The sequence below is a fragment of the Coenobita brevimanus genome, chromosome 14 (genome assembly GCF_032717465.1).
Source record: "Coenobita brevimanus isolate Jiangsu-jjx chromosome 14, ASM3271746v2, whole genome shotgun sequence".
Lineage (NCBI taxonomy): Eukaryota > Metazoa > Arthropoda > Malacostraca > Decapoda > Coenobitidae > Coenobita > Coenobita brevimanus.
In genome coordinates this window covers 4,840,602-4,862,073 of record NC_136967.1, presented here as the reverse complement: position 1 = coordinate 4,862,073, position 21,472 = coordinate 4,840,602, and the positions used below count along the sequence as shown (strand labels likewise).

The following is a 21,472-nucleotide window of genomic DNA, read 5'->3' as shown; positions in this document are numbered from 1 at the left end:
ATACTTCGGTACCGCGAATACAGTGATAAGGTCATTGTATTAAAATTCATAATGGTGTGGATGAAAAGGGAACTACGTGTACAAATTATTCATATATCATCAAATTAAAAAAAAAAAAAAAAAAAAAGAATTATATTATGGCAGAAGCAGGAATATTATGAAAAAAAAAATAGTCACCCGAATGAATTGGTTAATGGTGTAGGTGGAACTGACGCTCCATATATAAACTAACCACGCAACCACTAGCCATTGCAGCCTCGAGGGGTTGGGACTGGGGATTTATATCTTGGGACTGAGGATTTATATTGAGGATTTATGTCTCCATGCGGGCGATTTCTCAGGCTCTAATTCAGTCCAGTTTCCAGAGTTTCAAGGCATATAGTCGTAGAGCCTTCCTGGAATTGAACCTAGTATATCAATGGCCTTCCTGGAATTGAACCTGGTTTATTAGTGGCCTTCCTGGAATTGAACCTGGTTTATCAATGGCCTTCCTGGAATTGAACCTGGTATATCAATGGCCTTCCTGGAATCGAACCTGGTATATCAATGGCCTTCCTGGAATAGAACCTGGTATATCAATGGCCTTCCTGGAATAGAACCTGGTTTAACAATGGCCTTCCTGGAATAGAACCTGGTATATCAAGGGCCTTCCTGGAATCGAACCTGGTATAGCAAAGGCCTTCCTGGAATCGAACCTGGTATATCAAGGGCCTTCCTGGAATTGAACCTGGTATATCGGTCCATTCTACTCACTTGACAGCTAAATGTTTCACTATTCCATACCTTTCATTACACGCCATCTCTCTTAATCTGAGTAAATTTGTATTGTATATCGGTCTGACCTGGTATTTTGGTATGGTGTTTGGTATATCGGGTGGTCTGGTATCTTGGAATCGTGTTTGGTATATTGGTCTGGTATCTTGGTATGGTGTCTGGTATATTGGTTTGGTATCTTGGTATTTTGTCTGGTATATCAGTCTGGTATCCTGGTATGGTGTCTGGTAGCCTGATACATTGGTCTGGTGTCTGGTATTTCGGTGTTGTGTCTGTTATTTCAGTTTCATCTACTCACGTGACATAAATATTCCAACATTTTTAGCCCTTCCATTAGGGGACTCTCTCGTAATCTGAATAAAATCGTCTGGCAAAAAAGAGAATAAAATACTGAAAGCGACTGTGGTACAAGAGCTGAATAAAACCGTCTGGTGGTAATGATAGTGAATGTTAAGGATCGTCCTACGTAAGGTCTCTACTAAGGTGGATTATATTCGTCGGTCGGTAGCAAAAAAAATTATCATAGTGTATATTCGTCTAGTTCCAGGACGTAATTTTGTCAAGGAGTTTCCAGTTTTCATTGGGGTTGCTTATAGCGGATTTGCCACCTTGTTCAGAACCAGTAAGATTAAAATGAATAACGTTGTAATACTGAAGGGATTAAGGATTTGTCTTCGTCTCCAGGAGTTGTCCAGGAGTTTCAGTGTTTCTAAGGGATTCAGTGCTTCAAAGTCTCGGTGCTTCCAGAGTGTCAGTGTTTCCAGAGTTTCCAGAGTTTCAGAGTCCCTAGAGCCTTCCAGAAACCAGACTCGTTATCTCGGTCCAGCACACTCGCCTCATGGTTTTTGGCGCAGTAACATACACACACGTAAAGATTCCACAGTTTTAGGCAGAGTCGTATAATGGAACTTGGGACACGGGATGGGGACACCAATCTTGTTTCAGGGCATTTCCCACACGAACACAGTCTTGTCTGTGATTGCTTTTCTACACGAAGTAACCAAATCTTTCTTTCTCCATTATCCTGCATTCACAGTTTTTTAATTTAAGAAAAAGATTACACTCTGCAAAATGTGTCCCTTCTAAATAAAAATGAGCTAAAATTAAAGCCAAACTCAACGTTCGTTATTTCCAGATGTCTGAAAATCAAAGACTGGAAATCAAAGGCAGTGTGAAAGACCTGGCGATGAAGATAGTTCCAGACCTAACCAGATGCAGACATGAAAGACCATCAGTTTAACTCTTGCATTAACCAACCAAGTCTTGTTTTCATCACTCTCCCACGCGAACAAACTCACTCTTGGAACTGTGTTTTAAGCGGCATAGGAAGTACATTTTCCTCACCTATTTATTTTGCATATCATAATTTAACATCCATCTTTACGTTGCTTGTATAGTTTTAATACCGACATAACTTGGATTAGAGATATTCAAGATGCTATTAAACTGTGATGTGTACAATAAATCGCTGAGGAAGAGGCACTACGAAGTCTCCGAAGCAAACTAGGAATACGGCTTTCGTTTTCGTCATTCCATCACCCATACTCGGTGTTCTTTAGGCCATTATTCTGAACAAACGCAACATTATATTTTTAACCTCCATTCCCAAACGAGCTCCGTCTTGTTGTCATCGTTCTCTCACGTTAACGTATAAGTGCATGAGATATTCTGCCAGCAGTCATTTTACAGGCTTACTGATTAACATCCAAGCTAGTGAATCGCAAGAAATTTACATATATAACTTTTTTTTTCTCCTGTGCGGTTAGTGTTACGACTAGGAATGTCCTTCAGTTTTAAAAAGTTGTTCAGTCCTCTTGCAGGGCACCTACTGACCCAGATTTCAACACTGTTCAAAGTCTTACGCAAAAGGAAATCGTCAGAAAATAAATATATTGAAGCATACACTTAAAAAAACCGAACCTTTGATTAAATTTATAATAAAACAATCAGCCTCGGTTACTTCCTGGATTCTGAAAGCATAGTAGAAGATACAAGACAAAAATTACTGATACGTCATTTCGATAGTCATTAAGATTAAAAACTGACGATACTAAATATAATCAGTTATCGATATACTCAGTTACTCTATGTGTGTGTGTGTGTGTGTGTGTGTGTGTGTGTGTGTGTGTGTGTGTGTGTGTGTGTGTGTGTGTGTGTGTGTGTGTGTGTGTGTGTGTGTGTGTGTGTGCGTGCGTGCGCTCGCGCGTACAGTATCTATATGCATGCATGACCTTACATAATTGCATACTTGCACTGCAAAAATAAATAAGAAAAAACTCATCAACTATGCGGGGTTAATGAATACGCTCAAAAAATATGCAGAGTAACGTAATTCCTCTTTAATTACTTTTCCGCCAGGTGTACAGTCGCTAACACACCTGCAGCCTCCGAGCGCATAAAGCCTTCAAAGTTCTGTAATTAAACCAGACGCATTTTTGTTCCTTGATGGGGTTGTAGTGTCCTGTAACTTAGGTAATGGTTCGTGCAAGAGTAGGGGGATTATTAATAGTGGCCGTGTGTGTGTGTGTGTGTGTGTGTGTGTGTGTGTGTGTGTGTGTGTGTGTGTAAAATAACTACTAACCTGTATCCACACATGTTTCTCGAACAAGCACATTAGCGTAGAAGAAATAGACTACCTCTGTTGTTTGCACATGACGCCGATATTATATACAAGTTTTTATATCGATACGACTTAGAAAATATTACTATCGTCCTTTTACCTTAATCTGGCCTAAATTTTCGTTCACTTTTTTCTTTATGCAACTCAATGGAAGAAAAGAGTAGTACTGAAAATCAATCTCCTTTCTATAACACTTCATCATGACCAGCATCATAATCGAGTGCTGATCACCTGTTAAAGCTCAGTAATAAACATGTAGAGAGAGAGAGAGAGAGAGAGAGAGAGAGAGAGAGATTATAAGAATATGTCATTGATGCTTATGTCTTTCTTCTTCCCCTCCACCTGCCACTCACAGGGTCCTCCTCGGCGGTCCACGAGCTAAACATAAGCGAGCTCCTACCCTCCACGGACCAGTATCTCACCTACGATGGGTCCCTCACCGTCCCAGGATGTCACGAGACCGTCACTTGGATCCTACCTAACAAGCCACTCTACATCGCTTTTAATCAGGTTAGTTCACACCGGGGTTATAGTTCTATCTCAACGCCCTTACACTTTCGGCCTTGATTAGTTAGCGTGAGACATAGAGTTCATACTTAAGGCTCTTTTTCTCTGTGCCTTGGTTCTCCTCTACATTACGAGACAAGCTAGTTCCTTGAGACCTATATTTCTTAACCTCCTGGCCCAGATTCTTCCCTACTAAGTCCTGTACACCCACTTGAAAATTATCCGGAACCCTTGGATGCAATGAGCTTTGAATTATTCGTAGACGTGAGGCCGTGATTATTTGGTAGTGCTGGTAGTACCAAAAGAGTGCTGAATAATTTTTGAGAGGGTATGCATCGCCTTCACTCCTAAATAAAATACAAAATTCGTATATCATAGTCAAGAGCTCCCAAAATAAAATAGGACTCCATTAAATTTTACCTGAACGGAGAGTAAAGTAATATCAATCAGTCTACCCAGCAGCAACCAGTCAACCTTAATCCGGCCCGTACAGGGATGCTACGATCCTCAGTGGTCAAGCCTCCGGAACCCGTACTTATAAAGCATCCTAATTATTTACACAGGATAAAAAAAGACCTAATGAGTGCGAACTCCTATAATAACTCGTTTTGTTTTTTCGTTTTTTTCGTGTCTCGTTACTTTAATATTCCTTCTCATACGATTTTGAAATATTTGAAGTGTGAGTGAAGAGAAACGTATACACAAGGAATCTTATATACAACTGAAGCTTGGGAGGGTTTATAAATACATGCCTCGGGTCCCCAGCCTCACATCAATTACAAACAGCTTACACGCATTCCGATTCTCCCCAATATCTGTGAGACGGACGTTCCTGGGGTTAGCTTGGGTTTGGGGTAAGGGTGGAGGTGAGTGTTGTGGTGGGGGTGGAGGTGAGGATGGGGGTTGTGGCGGAAACGTGAAGGGCGGGATAGAAAGATTAGTGATTAAGGTTGGTGGAACGATAGCGTTTTTCCTTTTTTTTCATTCTTGCTAACACCATAAGATTTTACTCAGTTTCAGGTAGACCTCTTTCGTACTAATGGGGTTTGAAGCGATCCTCTTTAATCCCTGCAAAATAGTCGTACATTTATTTTACTGTTGCTATCGCCAGTTGATCTTGTTCAGCCTTGGCAGGATCTCTCTCACAATGAATGGGTAAAAGGCATTCTGATTCTGTCCAGTGCCTAAGACCGACGCTGTGGTGAATCCAACGTACGCTGTGGCAAGTTGGAGAGGGAGACGTCAAGTTCAGAGTGGAGACCCAGTATACCTAACGTTTCAGCAATGGTGGTCTTCTGGAATAAACTGGGTCATATTACATAAACTGTGTGTCATCCTCGCCAAGACTGCCTTTCTGAAGTGAGTCTGACAAAGGCAAGAGGTAAAGATGGGGCAAGAATGAAAGTAAAGGATTGGATGTATTGGTATCAACGCTTTCAGGGTCCTCTTACTATCAGTTGAATATAATCGTCTGGTGTTGACTGGAATAGAATACTAGAGTTGTCATGACTTTGAGAGGGTTGATGATACGGTACTGGCACATTCATCCTCTTATGGCTCACTCCCACCTAGATAATATCACCTGCCTTAGCTGAAATAAAATGCTAGGGAAGACGCAAGTGGAGAAAGATGAACAGGGATGAAATGGAACCAGAAAATACTTAAAACTCTGAAGACACGAAAAATGTGGCACGTAGGGAAGGCATAAAGGAGGACACTGGCAGCTGAAGACAATACTGACATGGAGAAAAAAAATGCCAGACTCAAAACAAGCATATGAGCAAGAGACAATTAAAGACAATACAAAAACAAAATATTATAAATCAGGACAGACAGAAAATAAGGAAACTTCAAGAGCAAAAGACAGCTGAAAACAATACTAAGGCAAAGCGAAATAAATCAGAAGGACAGAAAAAAAACAAGACAGCATCATGAGCAAGTAACAGGTGAAAACGATACTCCCTAAAACAAATATAAAACAGATTAACAGACACAAAACAAGAAAACAACATGAGCAAATAAGAGCTACAGACAATACCAACAAAGAATATACAAATTTAAAACAAAATAACAGAAAAGAAAAAATCACGAACAAAGAAGGAGTCTAGTGCCCAGAGATCCAGTTACAAAATTCCGAACAATTACGAATCAGTTGTTACGGCGAAAAGTGTAAAGGACAAAAACGCCTGGAGGAGGAGGTATTTTCTCTGTCTGACCCTAACTGTGCCCTATTATTACAGACGAACTTACCTGTAATTTGACCACTGGCCTTTTTTTTCGGTGATCCGAGGCGTGCATGAGTGAAAGGCCGATGAAAAATGCAGACAATCCTAAACAAGGGACGGGAGTTTGCCGGTAAAGGTTGGATCACTTTAACCTTCTCTTTTTTTTCTTTTAACGCTACTTGTCCATCATTGCAGTACAAACTGGATTTACTTTTTCAAGCTGGGGACTACAGGGAATGATTTTGTATTAGTCGCCTTTCTCTCTGATGGCTATGTATTTTTTTTTTTTTTTTTACCGTTTTTATGACCGCTCTCCATATTTTAACATAACTTACTCCCTCACTCATTTTAACAATCATGAACTATGCAAATTTATCCTTATCCTCAACTCTTCCTTCTTAAGTGATTGTGAGTGGTGTTTTTCAGCGACCTAGTCCTACTGGTCGGTTATCTTTCAGGACACGTAAAACATATCTTTAAAGTTGTCATGGAAATGCCCTCCCATTTCAGCCACCACGTACATACATACATGCACAAATACATATATACACAAATACATTCATACGCAAATACATTCATACACAAATACATACATACATATATACATACTGTACAGACATACAGACATACATGCATATACACATACATCTAAGAAATTATCAATACTGTATTTGAGAAAAAAAAAAAAAAAAAAAAGGTGGAGGGGAGGGGCACAGAAAGACATACCTTTTTTTTATATAAAACCATTAGGTGTTATGCAGCAACATCATCATCATCATCATCATCATTATCATCATTAGAATGTTCATGAGTATCACTGTATAACCCCTACTCTATTCCCACAATTGAAATAAGGAGCCCAAGATTTTGAAACAAGAATAAAACTAAACAAAAGCAACAGACGTACCACCAGAGTGCCTAGTGAAACCTACCATACATCCAGCCACTCCTCAAACATGCAATTTTCAGTCTATAGTTGCGCCCTTATGATTTTGTATTTCACATGACTGTCGAAAGCTTTGTTCTCGAGTTTTGCAGGTGGGTATTGTGTAGGCTGTTTGTTGTTGCTTGTGTGTGTGTGTGTGTGTGTGTGTGTGTGTGTGTGTGTGTGTGTGTGTGTGTGTGTGTGTGTGTGTGTGTGTGTGTGTGTGTGTGATTTCTCAGGTTGGCTACGTAGCTGGCCATTTGTTTTTATATGAGACTTAATTATTGCTGTTCGGCTGTAATGATGTTCACTGTAATCCACCTTCGACGACTGGGGAGGGGGGCTCTCTTGTAAACTTAATAAAATCGTCTGGTGTTAGGAAAAATAGTTGTGAAGCTTTCGTACTGAAGGGATTTGGCCACTAGGAATATTATCAGTCAGTCAGTCTGTCAGTCAGTCATCAGTCACAGCCGTCAGCAGCAGAAATGTGGATATGTGTGTGGGTAGGCCGTCGCTGTGTTCCTGTCCTGCGTGTCGATAGCAGTTATGTTCACAGTAAATTTGCATCCTTCCCTCCACAACCTGGCCCCTTTATGCTCCACTCAGCTTTACTACGGAACACTGGCACGTGCTGGTTACTTTGCGATATTTGCTTCTTTTAAAATTCAGTCAGAAAACGCCCATTATTTTTTATCCTTGCTACCGTCAGATGATTAAATTCAAGACAGGATAGAACTCTGGAAGTGTAAGGGATAAGTAGTGTATACCTTCTGCCACGTCTTTTCTCCGCCTGTTTTCTTTTCTCTTTTTTTATTTCCTTCTGTCTCTATCACCCGATTTTTCACGTAAGCTTGGTAAAATCGTCGGTAGCTAAAGTGTTAGGGTTAGGAAGAATGCCTGTAAAGAATGTAGGGCATGGATGGTCTGTGTATGGGATGTAACTCTACGTAACTCCCTCCATCTTTTGTCTACAGATACACATGATGGGGCGCCTGACGGAGGGTTCGTCAATGATCCAGTTCCTATACTATAGTTCTTTTACCTTAACTTGGCCTAAATTTTTGTCCTTTACCAACTTATTTTACGTGGTCCAGTTACCGAAACTGGCAGCGCTACATTTCTACATCCTTTCCACAGCCGTTCTTCTCATTAGTATTACATTCTAGTGTTATTCTTTTGTTATAACTCAGCAGTCAAGATGGGGGGATGGCAGTTTTAGGCCAAGTTAGAGTAAAATGGATATAGCGGAAGGATTAGGCCTAACTAGCAAAGCCACATTTAACCAACCCCTCCATCTCCATCTTTGTACCTTTGTAGCCCTATGTAGCTGTAATTCCCTCCGTCTTGTCTACAGATGCGCATGCTGAGGAGGCTGAAGCAGGGTCCATCAGACTTTCACAGGAACGCCCCCGTGGCCAACAACTTCCGGCCTCTGCAGTCAGCGCACCACCGCACCGTCCGCACCAACATTGACTTCTCGCACTCCCAGGTGGGCCTCAGGCTAGGTTAATGGGGGAGTGGGAAGGGGGGACGGGGTAGGGGGAAGCGAGAGAGTGGGGAAGGTTTGGGATGAGGAGGGAGGGAAAGTGAGAGGATAGGTTTGAAGTGATGTGAGAGAGAGAGAGAGAGAGGAGGGGGGGGGACTGAAGAAAGGGAGAAGGCGAGGGGAGAGAAAAACCAGGCAAAGCAAGAAGGATGAAGGGAGAAGGAAGGAGAGAGAGGAAAGTGTTCAAGTGACCGAGACGGTGGAAAGAGTTGAACCGATGAAAGACAGGGAAGAGGGATAAATAATGACGAGAGAGAGAGAGAGATGAGACGGGAGGGGGGAATGAGAAACTGCAATGGCCAAATTCATTAACTTTCTTGAACCTGTATTGTGTTTAAGACAATTCATGTATACCTTTATCTTCACTCATACATCTAAAAAACACTTCCCAACCAAATTTTAAAGACTTATAGGGTGAAAAATACAAGAACAACTAAAAAGTCGTGAGAATGGCCTATGTGAGACCAAAGGAACAAGAGAAAAAACTGGACGAAAGAGAAGGATGATGTAAAAATGTGTAGAAAGAGGGAGAGATAAAGACTGCCAACATTACCAACATTCCCAAGTACAGGATGGTCTTCACACAGCTCTAAAAACTAACAAATACTTCTGAAAAAACTGTCATGATAATTAATGGGCATACAAGAGAATAGGACCCCAAATTTTGTATGCGAGTATGGATTTCATTTTGACTCCTCCCAAATCAAAAAATGTAAAAAATGTGAGGGGGGGTGCTTGCCTAAGGAACAATTGTGCCAAGTCTGAAGCTAATTGATGAAGAAATATAATGACACGAAACTAATAAAACAAGGGGGAATGATTGGAAGAAGAAAGAAAATATAAGTTTACAGTGATATTCCAGCCCTATGGATACCCGTTTATCGTAGAAGAAATAAAGGAAGAAAGAAGCAAAGGAAGGAAGGAAGGAAGGAAGGAAGAAAAATGAAAGAAAACAGGGAAAAAAGAAAGAAAAACTGACTTCCTTTCTGAATACAGCTCGCGGTGATAGAGGACGGGAAGAGGGAGGGATAAAATTGGATGGGAGAAGTTTTGGAGATAAAGGGAAGGCGTTTGGTAGTGTCTTACGAGGCGGTTAAAGGTTCTTAAGTTAGTAGTGAGTGTGTGGGGGGAAACGAGAATGGAGAATGAGGAGAGGGAGCCTGATGGTGATGCAAGGAGCTGTGGGTATAAGGGATGGGAGATGGAAGGAGTGTGTGTGTGTGGGAGGGGAAGGGGCTTGCGTGTGTGTGGGAGGAGGTTGTGTGCGTGGGGGAGGAGATGGAAGAATTGTGTGTGTGTGTGTGTGTGTGTGTGTGTGTGTGTGTGTGTGTGTGTGTGTGTGTGTGTGTGTGTGTGTGTGTGTGTGTGTGTGTGTTTTACCCTTTCATTCAAGTAAGGTACATATATACAATTCTTCCTACATCCAGACAATTTTCCTCATCTCATAGAACAGCCCTAATCATGAAAGGGTTAATGAAGGCTATATTCAACCCCTCCAATTCTGAGCATCTCCTGAGCTGAATAAAATCGTCTGGAAATAGTGAGAATAAATAAAAACACGTCCTCGGGCTGACAAGGCTGATTAATACATTCTGCTAGATACAAGGATGGAGAGAAGAGGAGGAATATTGGTGATGAAAGGATGTGTTGAAAGCTGGGGTGATATAACGCGATATAGGAGTTAGAGAGAGAGAGAGTGTGTGTGTGTGTGTGTGTGTGTGTGTGTGTGTGTGTGTGTGTGTGTGTGTGTGTGTGTGTGTGTGTGTGTGTGTGTGTGTGTGTGTGTGTGTGTGTGTGTGTGAGTGTGTGTGTGTGTGTGTGTGTGTGTGTGTGTGTGTGTGTGTGTGTGTGTGTGTGTTGAACCTAGAGGAGGGTGTGTGTATGAGAAAGAGAGCGAGCGGAGTGTGAAGGTGGGTGAGGAACGGTGGCTATAAGAGGGGGAGAAGAGGCTGGAAAGTAGGCTATGTGAGATTAAGGAGAGTTGGAGGGGCGATGGTGATTGGTAGAGGCGGTGTGGAGGAGGAGGCGGAGGAGAGAAAGATGGAGAGATTTTACGCTGTACCAAAAGAAGAGGGAGAGGGAGGGGAGAATGTATAAGAGAGAGAGACAGACAGACAGACAGACAGACAGAGACACGGAGGGAAGTATACCTTACACAATATGAAAAGGTAGAGGGAGGAAAAAAAAGATGGAAAAGGAGAGGAGAGTAGGAGGGGAAAAAGTCTGGAAAGAAAAAAAGAAGGGAATGGCAGAATCTTGACAGCGATGATAAAGGAAAAAGAAAAAAAAGTGTGGGTGTGTGAAATGTTTATAAATCAGATCATCAAGTTAACAGCTTATTTTAAAGTCCATATCGGCGTTCTAGCATCAAGGCACAGAACTTTACGATAGGCATTGCGAAGTAGTTGGCACCACCACACCTCACACTGCCACACTTCACATACTTTTCATTTTGTCACACACACACACACACACACACACACACACACACACACCACCAAACTTCAACCTGCTACACGTCATACTGCCACACTTCATAGTCACCTGATATTGACAAACTGCCCTTCTCCTACTCCACAAAAATTTCTAATATTGCTTTTAATATGATAATCTTTTTTCTTTTTCTTTTTTCTTTTGTGTGTGTGTGTGTGTCGCATAGCATATCTGAAAAAGTTTTATCCTTTAACTCTCACTATTAATAATGTTGCCTTGATGTCAGTTATATTCCAATACCTGTAATAGAACTGACATTTATGATCGTGTTTGCAGGGAAAAAAGTGTGCCACATCGGAGCCGAAATTCCATTACCGAGGTAAGTGTAGTTGCATTTTACACACTTAATACTGAATACGTTTGAGTAATGACTTTTATCTCTGGCCCAGATATACTTGAAACTGAATATATTTTAGTAATGACATTCCGTTTTTGCCACACACTCAATAGATAGATATATAGATAAATAAATAGATAAAAAGTTAGATAGATAGATAGATAGATAAATAGATAGAGATATAGTTACTAAACCTAGGAAATTTCTCTGGTACTGAAGGAATTTTTCAAGGTGTATCTAGCTTTTACTTTAAGATGAATAAAAATCATCAAGAACGAGCAAGAATAAGATAATAAATATACTTGACTGGCTTGAAGGGGTTAATAACTGGCGTGGTTGTCTTTCCCTACAGCCAACGACTGGATCAACTCCTGACCTGAGACCCCTACAGCATCACCCGACTACCCGCTCACCCGGCCCGGCCCGGATAGTCTGTATAGTCTCCAGCCGCCCTCACCCTCCCTCACCTGACTCACGCTGCCCAACCCCAGTGCAACAATATGTCCGCCATCTTTCCGTGGACCTTTGGAAAATAAATGACTTAGAGGCAAATATATGCTGCCACCTCTCTACAAAAGATGATTAAAGGTCCGCAAACTTCCTATATCGCGCTGAAGTAATTAACTTGGCGGTAAATATCAGTCTTACTTGGGTTAGGCAACGGCAACAATGCGCTGCATTATCGCCATAATCTCTCCATGGCCCTTGGGGAAGTAACTGATGTGGTGGTAAATACTTTTGGACCTACAAGCCGCCACTTCACTGCAGAAGAAGATTGAGATCCGTGGACCTTCTGTAACGCTAATAATAACTGACATCAGGAAATTACTTTAGGAAGAATATCGTTGCCGTCTCTACATACGCCTTCCTTAACATGAGGAAGTAGGCAACATGGCGGGATACACTGGTGGGACTATAATGCTGCCACCTCTTCGTAGAAGATTTTGAGATCCGCGGGGCCTCCATATCGCGAAGAACAACTGACACGGCAGTAGTTATCTGTGGAAGAATATAACGCTCCTTCTTCACAAATCTTTTATAACGTGAGGAAGGAAGCAACATGGTGGTAATAATGTATGAAAGAAATTCATCGTCACTCTTCTGTGGACCTTAAGGTACTACCTAACATGGCAGTGAATATATGAACACACACTTCCACCTCCTCCCTGTGTGAAAAGATCGAGATCCAAGAACCTTCCAGAACGAGAGGATATAACTGGCAAAGTGGTAACCATCTGTGGAAAGCTATCACCGCCATCTCTTGCCAGACCTTCCATAGGGTGATAAATTACTGACATGGATGTAAATAACTCCTGGATGTATATCACCGCCACATGATCTTCCAGAGCATGCTGAAACTAGCAATATGGCAGTAATATATATATGGAAGAAGTCGCTGCCACCTCTCTGCAGAATATAGAGACCTGCAGACCTTCCCCAACATGAGGAAATAATTGACACCACAGTAAATCGCATCCAGAAGGACATCACCGCAGCCTCTCTGCAGATAGGAATCCACAGACCTTTCGTAATGTAAGGAAGTGTGCTGACCTGGCGGTGAATATCGGTGTCAGTAGGTTTTGGCGACAGTTACAATATGTGGGAACATTGCCACCTCCTGTGTACTTTCCATAATGCAAGAATACATGACAGTAAATGCGGGATTGAAGTGTCTTGTCTCAATTACGTTGCTTCCCGATAGGTTAAGTCTGTGGGAGTGGGATGGCATAGTTTTTTGTCATTTTGAAGATTTGTCTCCATAACATTGGAGGATCGTTCGCTAAATCTGTGGGTCTCCTGGACATCCACACTTAACCATGAAGCAGTGTAATTATGACCTGGCCCTATTGACACAATAGTTACTGCCGAGTCATTTGCAGTGTCACAGGCTTCCGTGTGCGGGCTCATTGTCCCATGCTCTCTTTGACAAAGCAGACCCCGTAGCAACTCTTCCTTAGTGTTTTATTTTTCATACCTATACCCTAATCTTCTCTTGCACACCATTACATCTCTTTCAGTACCGACTTAGTCTGAATCAGCATATACAGCAAGATACCGAAAGTTGCAATAAACAAAATAATTTGCTAAGGAAGGGCTATTACAAGGCCGCCTCGTCTGCCGAGCAATTGGTTTATTGCGTCACAGTCAAGCACCACATGACCAAAAACAAAGAACACTAATAATCTAAGTTTGTAATCGTCCGTATGTCAGCAGCATGCATAAAAATGGACTAATATTTGAAAAACGAGGTTCCGAAAATACCATAACCAGCAGTACTCAGAAGCTCTTACCTATACGAGTTTGAAATTGTACTGATTATTATTATTTTGAATAAGACTGAATTGTTTGAGCGATTGATATCTGGAAAACGAACCAGTAACGCTGAGAAAGTACCATTCCAACATAAGTACGGTCTTTTACTGGCTATATTTTAAGAAAAATAATATAACATTGTGTTGACCGTATACTGAAAAGGACTAATTGCGTTTGGAAAAAGAAATTCCGAGATCGCCATAACGAAAAGCAATGAGATGCTGCAATCCAGTACAGTGCTTGGAAGTGAAATTATATTGCTTATTATTTATGAAACAAATATGTTAGTGATATATTCTGAGCGACTAAATATCTGAAAGGGCAACATACCAAGAGATCCAGAACTAGAAAACAGTGAAAGGTTACTGTCCCTGTACAAGCTTAGAATTGCACTAATACTATATTTTCGATGACTATGAGATAGATATGTCACCAATATACTTAAAAATGACTAGTAAGTGGAAAATGAAATCTAGAACATGCTACTGGATAGGAACAACAAACACTGATATTAATTCCTAACAGTTGAAAAAATAAGAAAGTAACTTGCCCAACTCAATAACTAGTGACAAAAATATATCCCTTACAACCCTGCATCGTAATGAATATCAGCCATTTAGGAAGAGAAGTTTGTATAATTATGTGCGTCTGATTAGTGTGTGGATGCAGTGGAGACGCAAGAGACTCTGGCCTACATATCATGATGTTAACTACACATTTATTCCAGCCCTTCCAGACACCCCATGCTACCCAAGATCCTGGAACCGTATCCTCGTGGGCGTGGTAGTCTCCCTAGCACCTCAGCCTTGGCTATTTATTTTACATACAAGGTGGTCTGTAAATATCACTCCACTAGAAACTCCCCTGGCCGTAACGTGTGTTGTTGGGGCGCCTCAGTCTGCTGGTGTGGGCGTGGATAGGAAAGAGGGGCCAGGAAATGTTATATATTGATAACGCTGAGTGAGCCTCCCCCCAACGCACGGGAAGTGGCAGAGGAGCGTTATATATGGACCACCTCGTATTTCACCTCTCATGTCGACATTGTTTACATAAAAAAATGCTAAAGATGAATAACGCACCAAATTAAAAAAAAAAAAAATGTTAGTGAATATTTTACAGATTTCAACTTAATCTGTTGTATGTTAGCACTCATACCGACAAAGTTTAATAAATAACAAATGAGAGATCAATAACGCATCATATTCAAGAAATAGCTAGTCAGGAAGAAGTGCCAGGGAGCCTCCATGGGCCAAGAGAATACAGCTCCTCGCCTCACTACACGCAACACCCACACGTATGTTGTCAACGGTATCATGTACTTCTTTAGCAATTTTCTTTTCATATGACTATCGCAGGATCGTCTTCATTCTGTTAAGGACTACGAGTTTACTTAATAAATGTTATTTCGAACTGTGACTTGCCTTTGTTATTCAGACTTTATAGGCCTATACACTTTCCTTTTTTTTTTTCTTTCTTTCTTTCTTCTTCTTTTTTGTTATTAACCAGCCATATCCAAAAGCAAATCGCTAAGGAAGAAGTGTTAGGGAGCCTCCTTACCCGACGAGAATATGGACCCCAGCTACACGTGAGTCCAAACGGCACGAGCAGCAAGAGGCGAAAAAAAAAAAAAAAAGTGTCCGGTGCAATGAAGAGCTAATTGGCCTAACACAAGCTGGGAATCTCAAGGCAATTAGAGGTGGCGAGTGGCAACAAGGCCTCATCTAGTTCCCAGTGACATTTTTTAGGGCAGGGTACGGTTGGGGACAAGAATACCTCTCCAATTTTTTGTCAAAATTTTGTGAAACGTATACGGTGTGCTGAAAAGATTGTTGTGCTCCATCCTCTACTTTTACAAAAATAATCTTATATTTTATATGAATTTTCTTTTTCACTCTTATCTGAAGAATTAAATGCTGGGCTCCACATTTTTTATGAACAATTATGAAACTTTTTACATAATAATAAATATATATTAGGTCCCAATTTTTGGCCGAAAACTTATGAAACTTTTTATATAATGTTCTGAAAAAACTGTTTTGCTCCAAAGAGTGCTTCATTGAGTTTTATAATTGATTGTTCAGTGTCTCGTTATTTATTGCGATGAAATGGATCGATATTTATGACCATGGTTGTATAACAGGACCTGGTTGGCATCACGTGGTTGTGGATGCTTTACCTGGGTGGGGAAAGGGACATGGTAGTTTTGAGAGAGAGAGAGAGAGAGAGAGAGAGAGAGAGAGAGAGAGAGTAGTAGTAGTAGTAGTATAAAAGTCACCAAAAATCACTATTTCATTCCTGAGTTATCAAGCAACATAACGGAGCCAGAACTGTAAACACACACACACACACACACACACACACACACACACACACACACACACACACACACACACACACACACACACACACACACACACACACACACACACACACACACACACACACACACACACACACACACACACACGATAATGCATGATGTAGGTGAATGACTGTAGGAGAAGTGAAGGCAAGAAAATGAATAAAAGAATAAGGGAGAGTGAACAGAGTAGTATTGGTTGTCTGAGTAATGAAGGCAACGCTAAGGGAGGCAACTTGAAAAATTCTGAGCTTGCAACATTCCTGAACTGCAACAACCTATCAACACAGCCTCGCCCTCTGCAAAATGGTTTATATAGTTTGTAAGGAAGGGGACTCAGATGAATTCCTCTTCCCCCTTTCGCCTCCCCCTTTCCTACCCCTCTTCCCTTCTCCCCCGTCTCACACCCCTTCCTTTTCATCTCATTTCACGTTTCTGTTTCCTTCCCAATCACTAACTTCTTTCCTCTTTCCAGTTCCCCCTCCTCACTCTCTCCTTTCCCCTTCCCCATATCCTCTGCTTCCCTCCTTTTTCCCCTCCCAACCTCCCACTGTCTTATTTCCTCCGTTTGCCCCCATATCTATCCCTACCTTCCTCTTTCCTCGTCTCCCCTCCCCCCCTCTTCTTCTTTACCTTGTCTTCTCCCTTCTGTATTTTTCCCCTCCTTCCTCCCCTTCCCTCTTCCCTCCAGTCGTCATCCTCTCTTTCCCTCCTTTCCCCTTTCCCCCCCTCCTCCTCCCTCTTCTCTCCATTCCGTCTTTCCACTTTCCATCCCTTAGTTATCCTCTCCCATCCCCATCCATCCTCTCCTTTCCTCCCATTCTCTCTCTCTTACTCCCTCAATTCTCCAATCATCTCTTTTCTTACCTTCCTCTCTTTTCGCCTCCCCTCTCTCCTTTCTCCCATCTCCCTCCTCCTCCTCATCTACCTACTCTTGCTCCTAAAAAAGTGCCAAAGAGTCTTTTTACATATACGTACGATAACATTGAAGCATCATATTAGTCACATATTTTTTTCACAGTCCCCCCTACCCTTCAGAGACACACTTTCGTTTTTTATTTTTTTATTTTTCAGCCATCGATAACTTTCAGGAACCAGCCTCATATTTTTCCATCTCCTCCCTATACCCGGGACTTTTTTCGCCATTGATACTTTTTTTTAAATATACTGGCAACAGATTTTTTTACCACTTTTTATTTTCTCCCTCTCAAGTATATACTTCTTAGAATTCATGTTTTTAAATATTAACCTCAACCTCTTGCCTCACCTTTAATAAGCCTCTTACAGGTCCTAAATCTGTTGTACTCAGAATACAGCATATGTAGCTTTTATTTTTTTTTACTAATATATTATCTACAAAATCTTCCTACTTATATAACTCTCTCTCTCTCTCTCTCTCTCTCTCTCTCTCTCTCTCTCTAGGAATTCCTTATATGATCCGCTGCCCTATTTCCTCCAATAACAAACTTAACCGAATTCGTTTTTCCCTTTCTTCCTTTTATTTTCTTTTTTTTTCTATATATATTAGCAGAAAAATCTATTTTTCCCCTTACCTAGGCGCTCCCTCTTTAGCAGAACTTTTTCCCCTTCGACATTTTTTTAATTGCAAATTTCTCTCTCTCTCTCTCTCTCTCTCTCTCTCTCTGCTTATCCACTTACTGTCCGCAGCTTGTGTGATCGATAGCTCTCCAGCAGACTTCAGAAACGCGGTAAACGTCAGATCACACACACACACACACACACACACACACATCACACAAACACACATACATACATACATACATAAATATATACTACACAAACACAGTTATGAAAAAAATAAGCTAGCAATACCTAAATTCCAACAACACACACACACACACACACACACACACACACACACACACACACACACACACACTGACCGTCTAGCATCCTCACGTCGTCCTCCCCAAGTCCTTCAGATTTTTTTTTTTTTTTTTTTTTTTTTTTGTGGCATCTCAGTTTTCCTCTCCCTACTAAGACGCATCGGATCAAGTGGCAGTGCCAAGATTTAAAAAAAAAAAAAAAAAAAAAAAAAGTATTGGAAGGCACATGTCCTTCATTTTGATTTTCTCCCATAATTATTTTTTTCAGATTTTTTTGGGGGGCCGATTAAAAAAAAAAAAAAAAAGTATTAGGAGGCACATATCCTTCATTTTCATTTTCATTTTTGTCAGATCTTTTTGTCCAGATTTTTTTTTTTTTTTGGGGGGGGCACTGACTCAGGGGATTTCTTTTTCAATTAATTCTTGCCATCTCATGACTAATTTTTTCAGTTCAGGATAGACTTTTCGATCTACCGGTGTTAGACAGGATTAATGCGCAGCTTCAGTGAGAGATTTTTCCAGATTGAATAGAATCGTCTGGTAACAGCAAAATGAAACTCAGTATGAAGAGAAATACTGAAGGAACGAAAGGAGGAAGGGAGAGTTCTAGCAATACGACTTCAAAGGCAAAATAAAATATATAAGGACGAAGGAGAGAATACACCATAATTAAACTTGTCAAGGAAATAAAAACTGATTGCAAGAAAAGAAGATAGGAAGGAACAGAAAGAAGGGAAAGAATGCTATAACTGCAAATAAACTGAGAAAAAGAGTAAAAAGGAAGGAAAAGCATAAACAGAAAGGAAGGAAGATGAAAAAGGGAGAAAATGCTATAATTGAAAATAAACTAAAATTAAAAAATAAATAAACAAGCAAAAACGAAGAACATATACACCTTGCCTATGCTCACCATTTTACCTGGAGGCAGCAAAGAAAACGGAAGAGAATATTATGTAAGAAGTGAAGATTGGAGGAAGGGCAGGCTTAATTACCACGCCGTGTGATAATTTGAGTGTGTGTGTGTGTGTGTGTGTGTGTGTGTTTGTAAGAATACTGAGCATGCCTCATCGTCGCAGTGTATTGTGCGTATGGAAATATATATATATATATATATATATATATATATATATATATATATATATATATATATATATATATATGTGTGTGTGTGTGTGTGTGTGTGTGTGTGTGTGGGAATATGAAGTGTGTCTCCTCGTGTCTTAGTGTGTGAGTGTGGTGTATTGATCCGGCCACGTCTCTCTTGTGCCCACTTGACTCGGCCGCCACCACGTCCGGCTGAGTACCAGACGAGAGCAAGCTGAGGAACCACGCGTACATGATAACCTGAGTCCCTTCACCAGCATATATATATATATATATATATATATCCCATTGGAGCCCAGTGTCCGGAATACTGGACAGAACTGGGATTCTTCAAGTCTTTATAAAGTAGGGAACCCACGGGTAGGGACCTATGGGCTTCGCGACTATAAGCGGGTAGGCGAAGGACGGTACGCTTAGTACCCACCCAGTGCCATGCCCCGGCCAGCACCCCTGGGATCCAATGGGATATATATATATATATATATATATATATATATATAGAGAGAGAGAGAGAGAGAGAGAGAGAGAGAGAGAGAGAGAGACAGACAGACAGACAGACAGACAGACAGACAGACAGAATGACTGATTGACTGATTGATCTGATATATATATATATATATATATATATATATATATATATATATATATATATAAAGATAGATAGATAGACAGATGTGTGTGTGTGTGTGTGTGTGTGTGTGTGTGTGTGTGTGTGTGTGTGTGTGTGTGTGTGTGTGTGTGTGTGTGTGTGTGTGTGTGTGTGTGCTCTTTTTATCGTAAATAATCAAATTATGTATTTCTGTGCAGTTTCTTCAAATCAAATTGTGAATGATCTTGCAATCCTAGGTTTATTTGGACATGAACCCAGTGGACCGCAGGAAACCGGATACTTCAGCCGGTCGCTCCCAGAGATCTTTTGTTACGTCTGTGTTGCGATGTTGTGGTGCAAGAGGCAAGTGCAGTGAGGGCATAGTGGACTGTACTTGAGTTACATTTTGTAGTACATCTGTATGAGGGAAGGGTGATGATCTTAGAAGTAATTACCCCGAAGTGTATGCCGGGATTTTGAAACTGCCAACCAAACTGCGTGGCTGATATGGCTCCTGGAGTGCTTAGCGGTGTGGGCTGTATAGGGTCGTCAAAAGGGCCATTTCATCGCTTTCACAACCTGCAGTTTAACGCGTTCTAATTAACCCTGTGCCCAAAAGTGCAGGTCCAGGTTAGGATAACAGGCGGTGCTTGTACATCCACCTGTTTTAGCCCACCGATCTCTCTCATGTACAGAGTACACATACATATACGACATCAATTTGGTACACTTGACAACCCTGACAGAATCACATATTTGTCGGTAACACTGACATGAATGAAGAGAGGTGTCAAATATTAGCAGAAAACACTAAGTGACTGTAATGCATGAGCGTCAGAAACTGTAGCTAGACCTTCACCTCACACACACACTGTTCCTGGTGCATGTGTGGCCAGCTGTACCTATCTCTTCTACTTCAAAAAGATCCCCCACCAACCAAAGCTGAAAATATCGTGTGGAAGACAAGGAAGTTTGTGTGCGTAACATTATGAACGGTGTTTAAGCCTGGGAAAAGTTTGCAGAGTTGTATAGCTATGAAAAAAGAAGGAAAAAGAGAAAAGGATTTAAAAGAGATACCCAACTTTGCCACGTCAAAACTTTTACTTGCCGCATCATTAATCCCGGAGACAGTTCAAATTAGTGCTTGTACAGGAAGACAGATTAAGGGGAAAATATTATGGTTTACCTGAGAATGTGTAAAGAGGGAATATGTAATGAGAGAGAGAGAGAGAGAGAGAGAGAGAGAGAGAGAGAGAGAGAGAGGAGGGGGGAGCTATTTACTTTACTACCCTATTATTGAATATAAGTAATGAGTCTTCCCAGTAATTTAAAGGCCACGACCACCTGCAACGGATGGTAAGGTCTGCGCTGCCTATGCATTTATGTAACTCTCTCTCTCTCTCTCTCTCTCTCTCTCTCTGCTCTACCCCAGCGGCTCACCTCTGTTTACATGACACAGGACGATGCTTAGTGCTCTGCTGAAAGAGAGAGAGAGAGAGAGAAAATCTGCTTTAACATTCAGGCGACAATTTCAACATGATTCCTTGCAGTGTGAACCCCAGCGCACTCGACACCTCTTACACACCAGCTTCCGTATCTCGTCACCTTAGGAGGATTCGTAACGCTTCCTCCTTATCGATTTATTCTACATAGTGCACCTCAGTATATCCTTGCACGTTGTTAATCCAAATTATGCTGTAAATGGCGTACGTAATAAATAAAAGATCTTAAGGCGTAAGTTGCGAAATAAATAGCTTAGGAAGAGGTGCTACGAGCTTCCTTGAACTTTGGGGAAACCAGTGATGCTGTGGTTAGCAAATCCAGCCCTCAACT

General features: G+C 41.1%; 1 protein-coding gene across 1 annotated transcript in view; it reads left to right on the top strand.

Annotated features, from left to right (window-relative positions):
• Window positions 1–11,913, top strand: part of LOC145418767 (carbonic anhydrase-related protein 10-like) — a 90,681-nt gene extending 78,768 nt beyond the window's left edge. Inside the window, exons 7-10 of the mRNA XM_080287105.1 lie at window positions 3,750–3,904; window positions 8,406–8,540; window positions 11,367–11,409; window positions 11,780–11,913. Of these exons, the coding sequence (XP_080143231.1) occupies window positions 3,750–3,904; window positions 8,406–8,540; window positions 11,367–11,409; window positions 11,780–11,802 (356 nt within the window). The 3' untranslated portion in view covers window positions 11,803–11,913. The remainder of the gene's footprint in view (window positions 1–3,749; window positions 3,905–8,405; window positions 8,541–11,366; window positions 11,410–11,779) is intronic.
• Window positions 11,914–21,472: the final 9,559 nt, after the last annotated feature.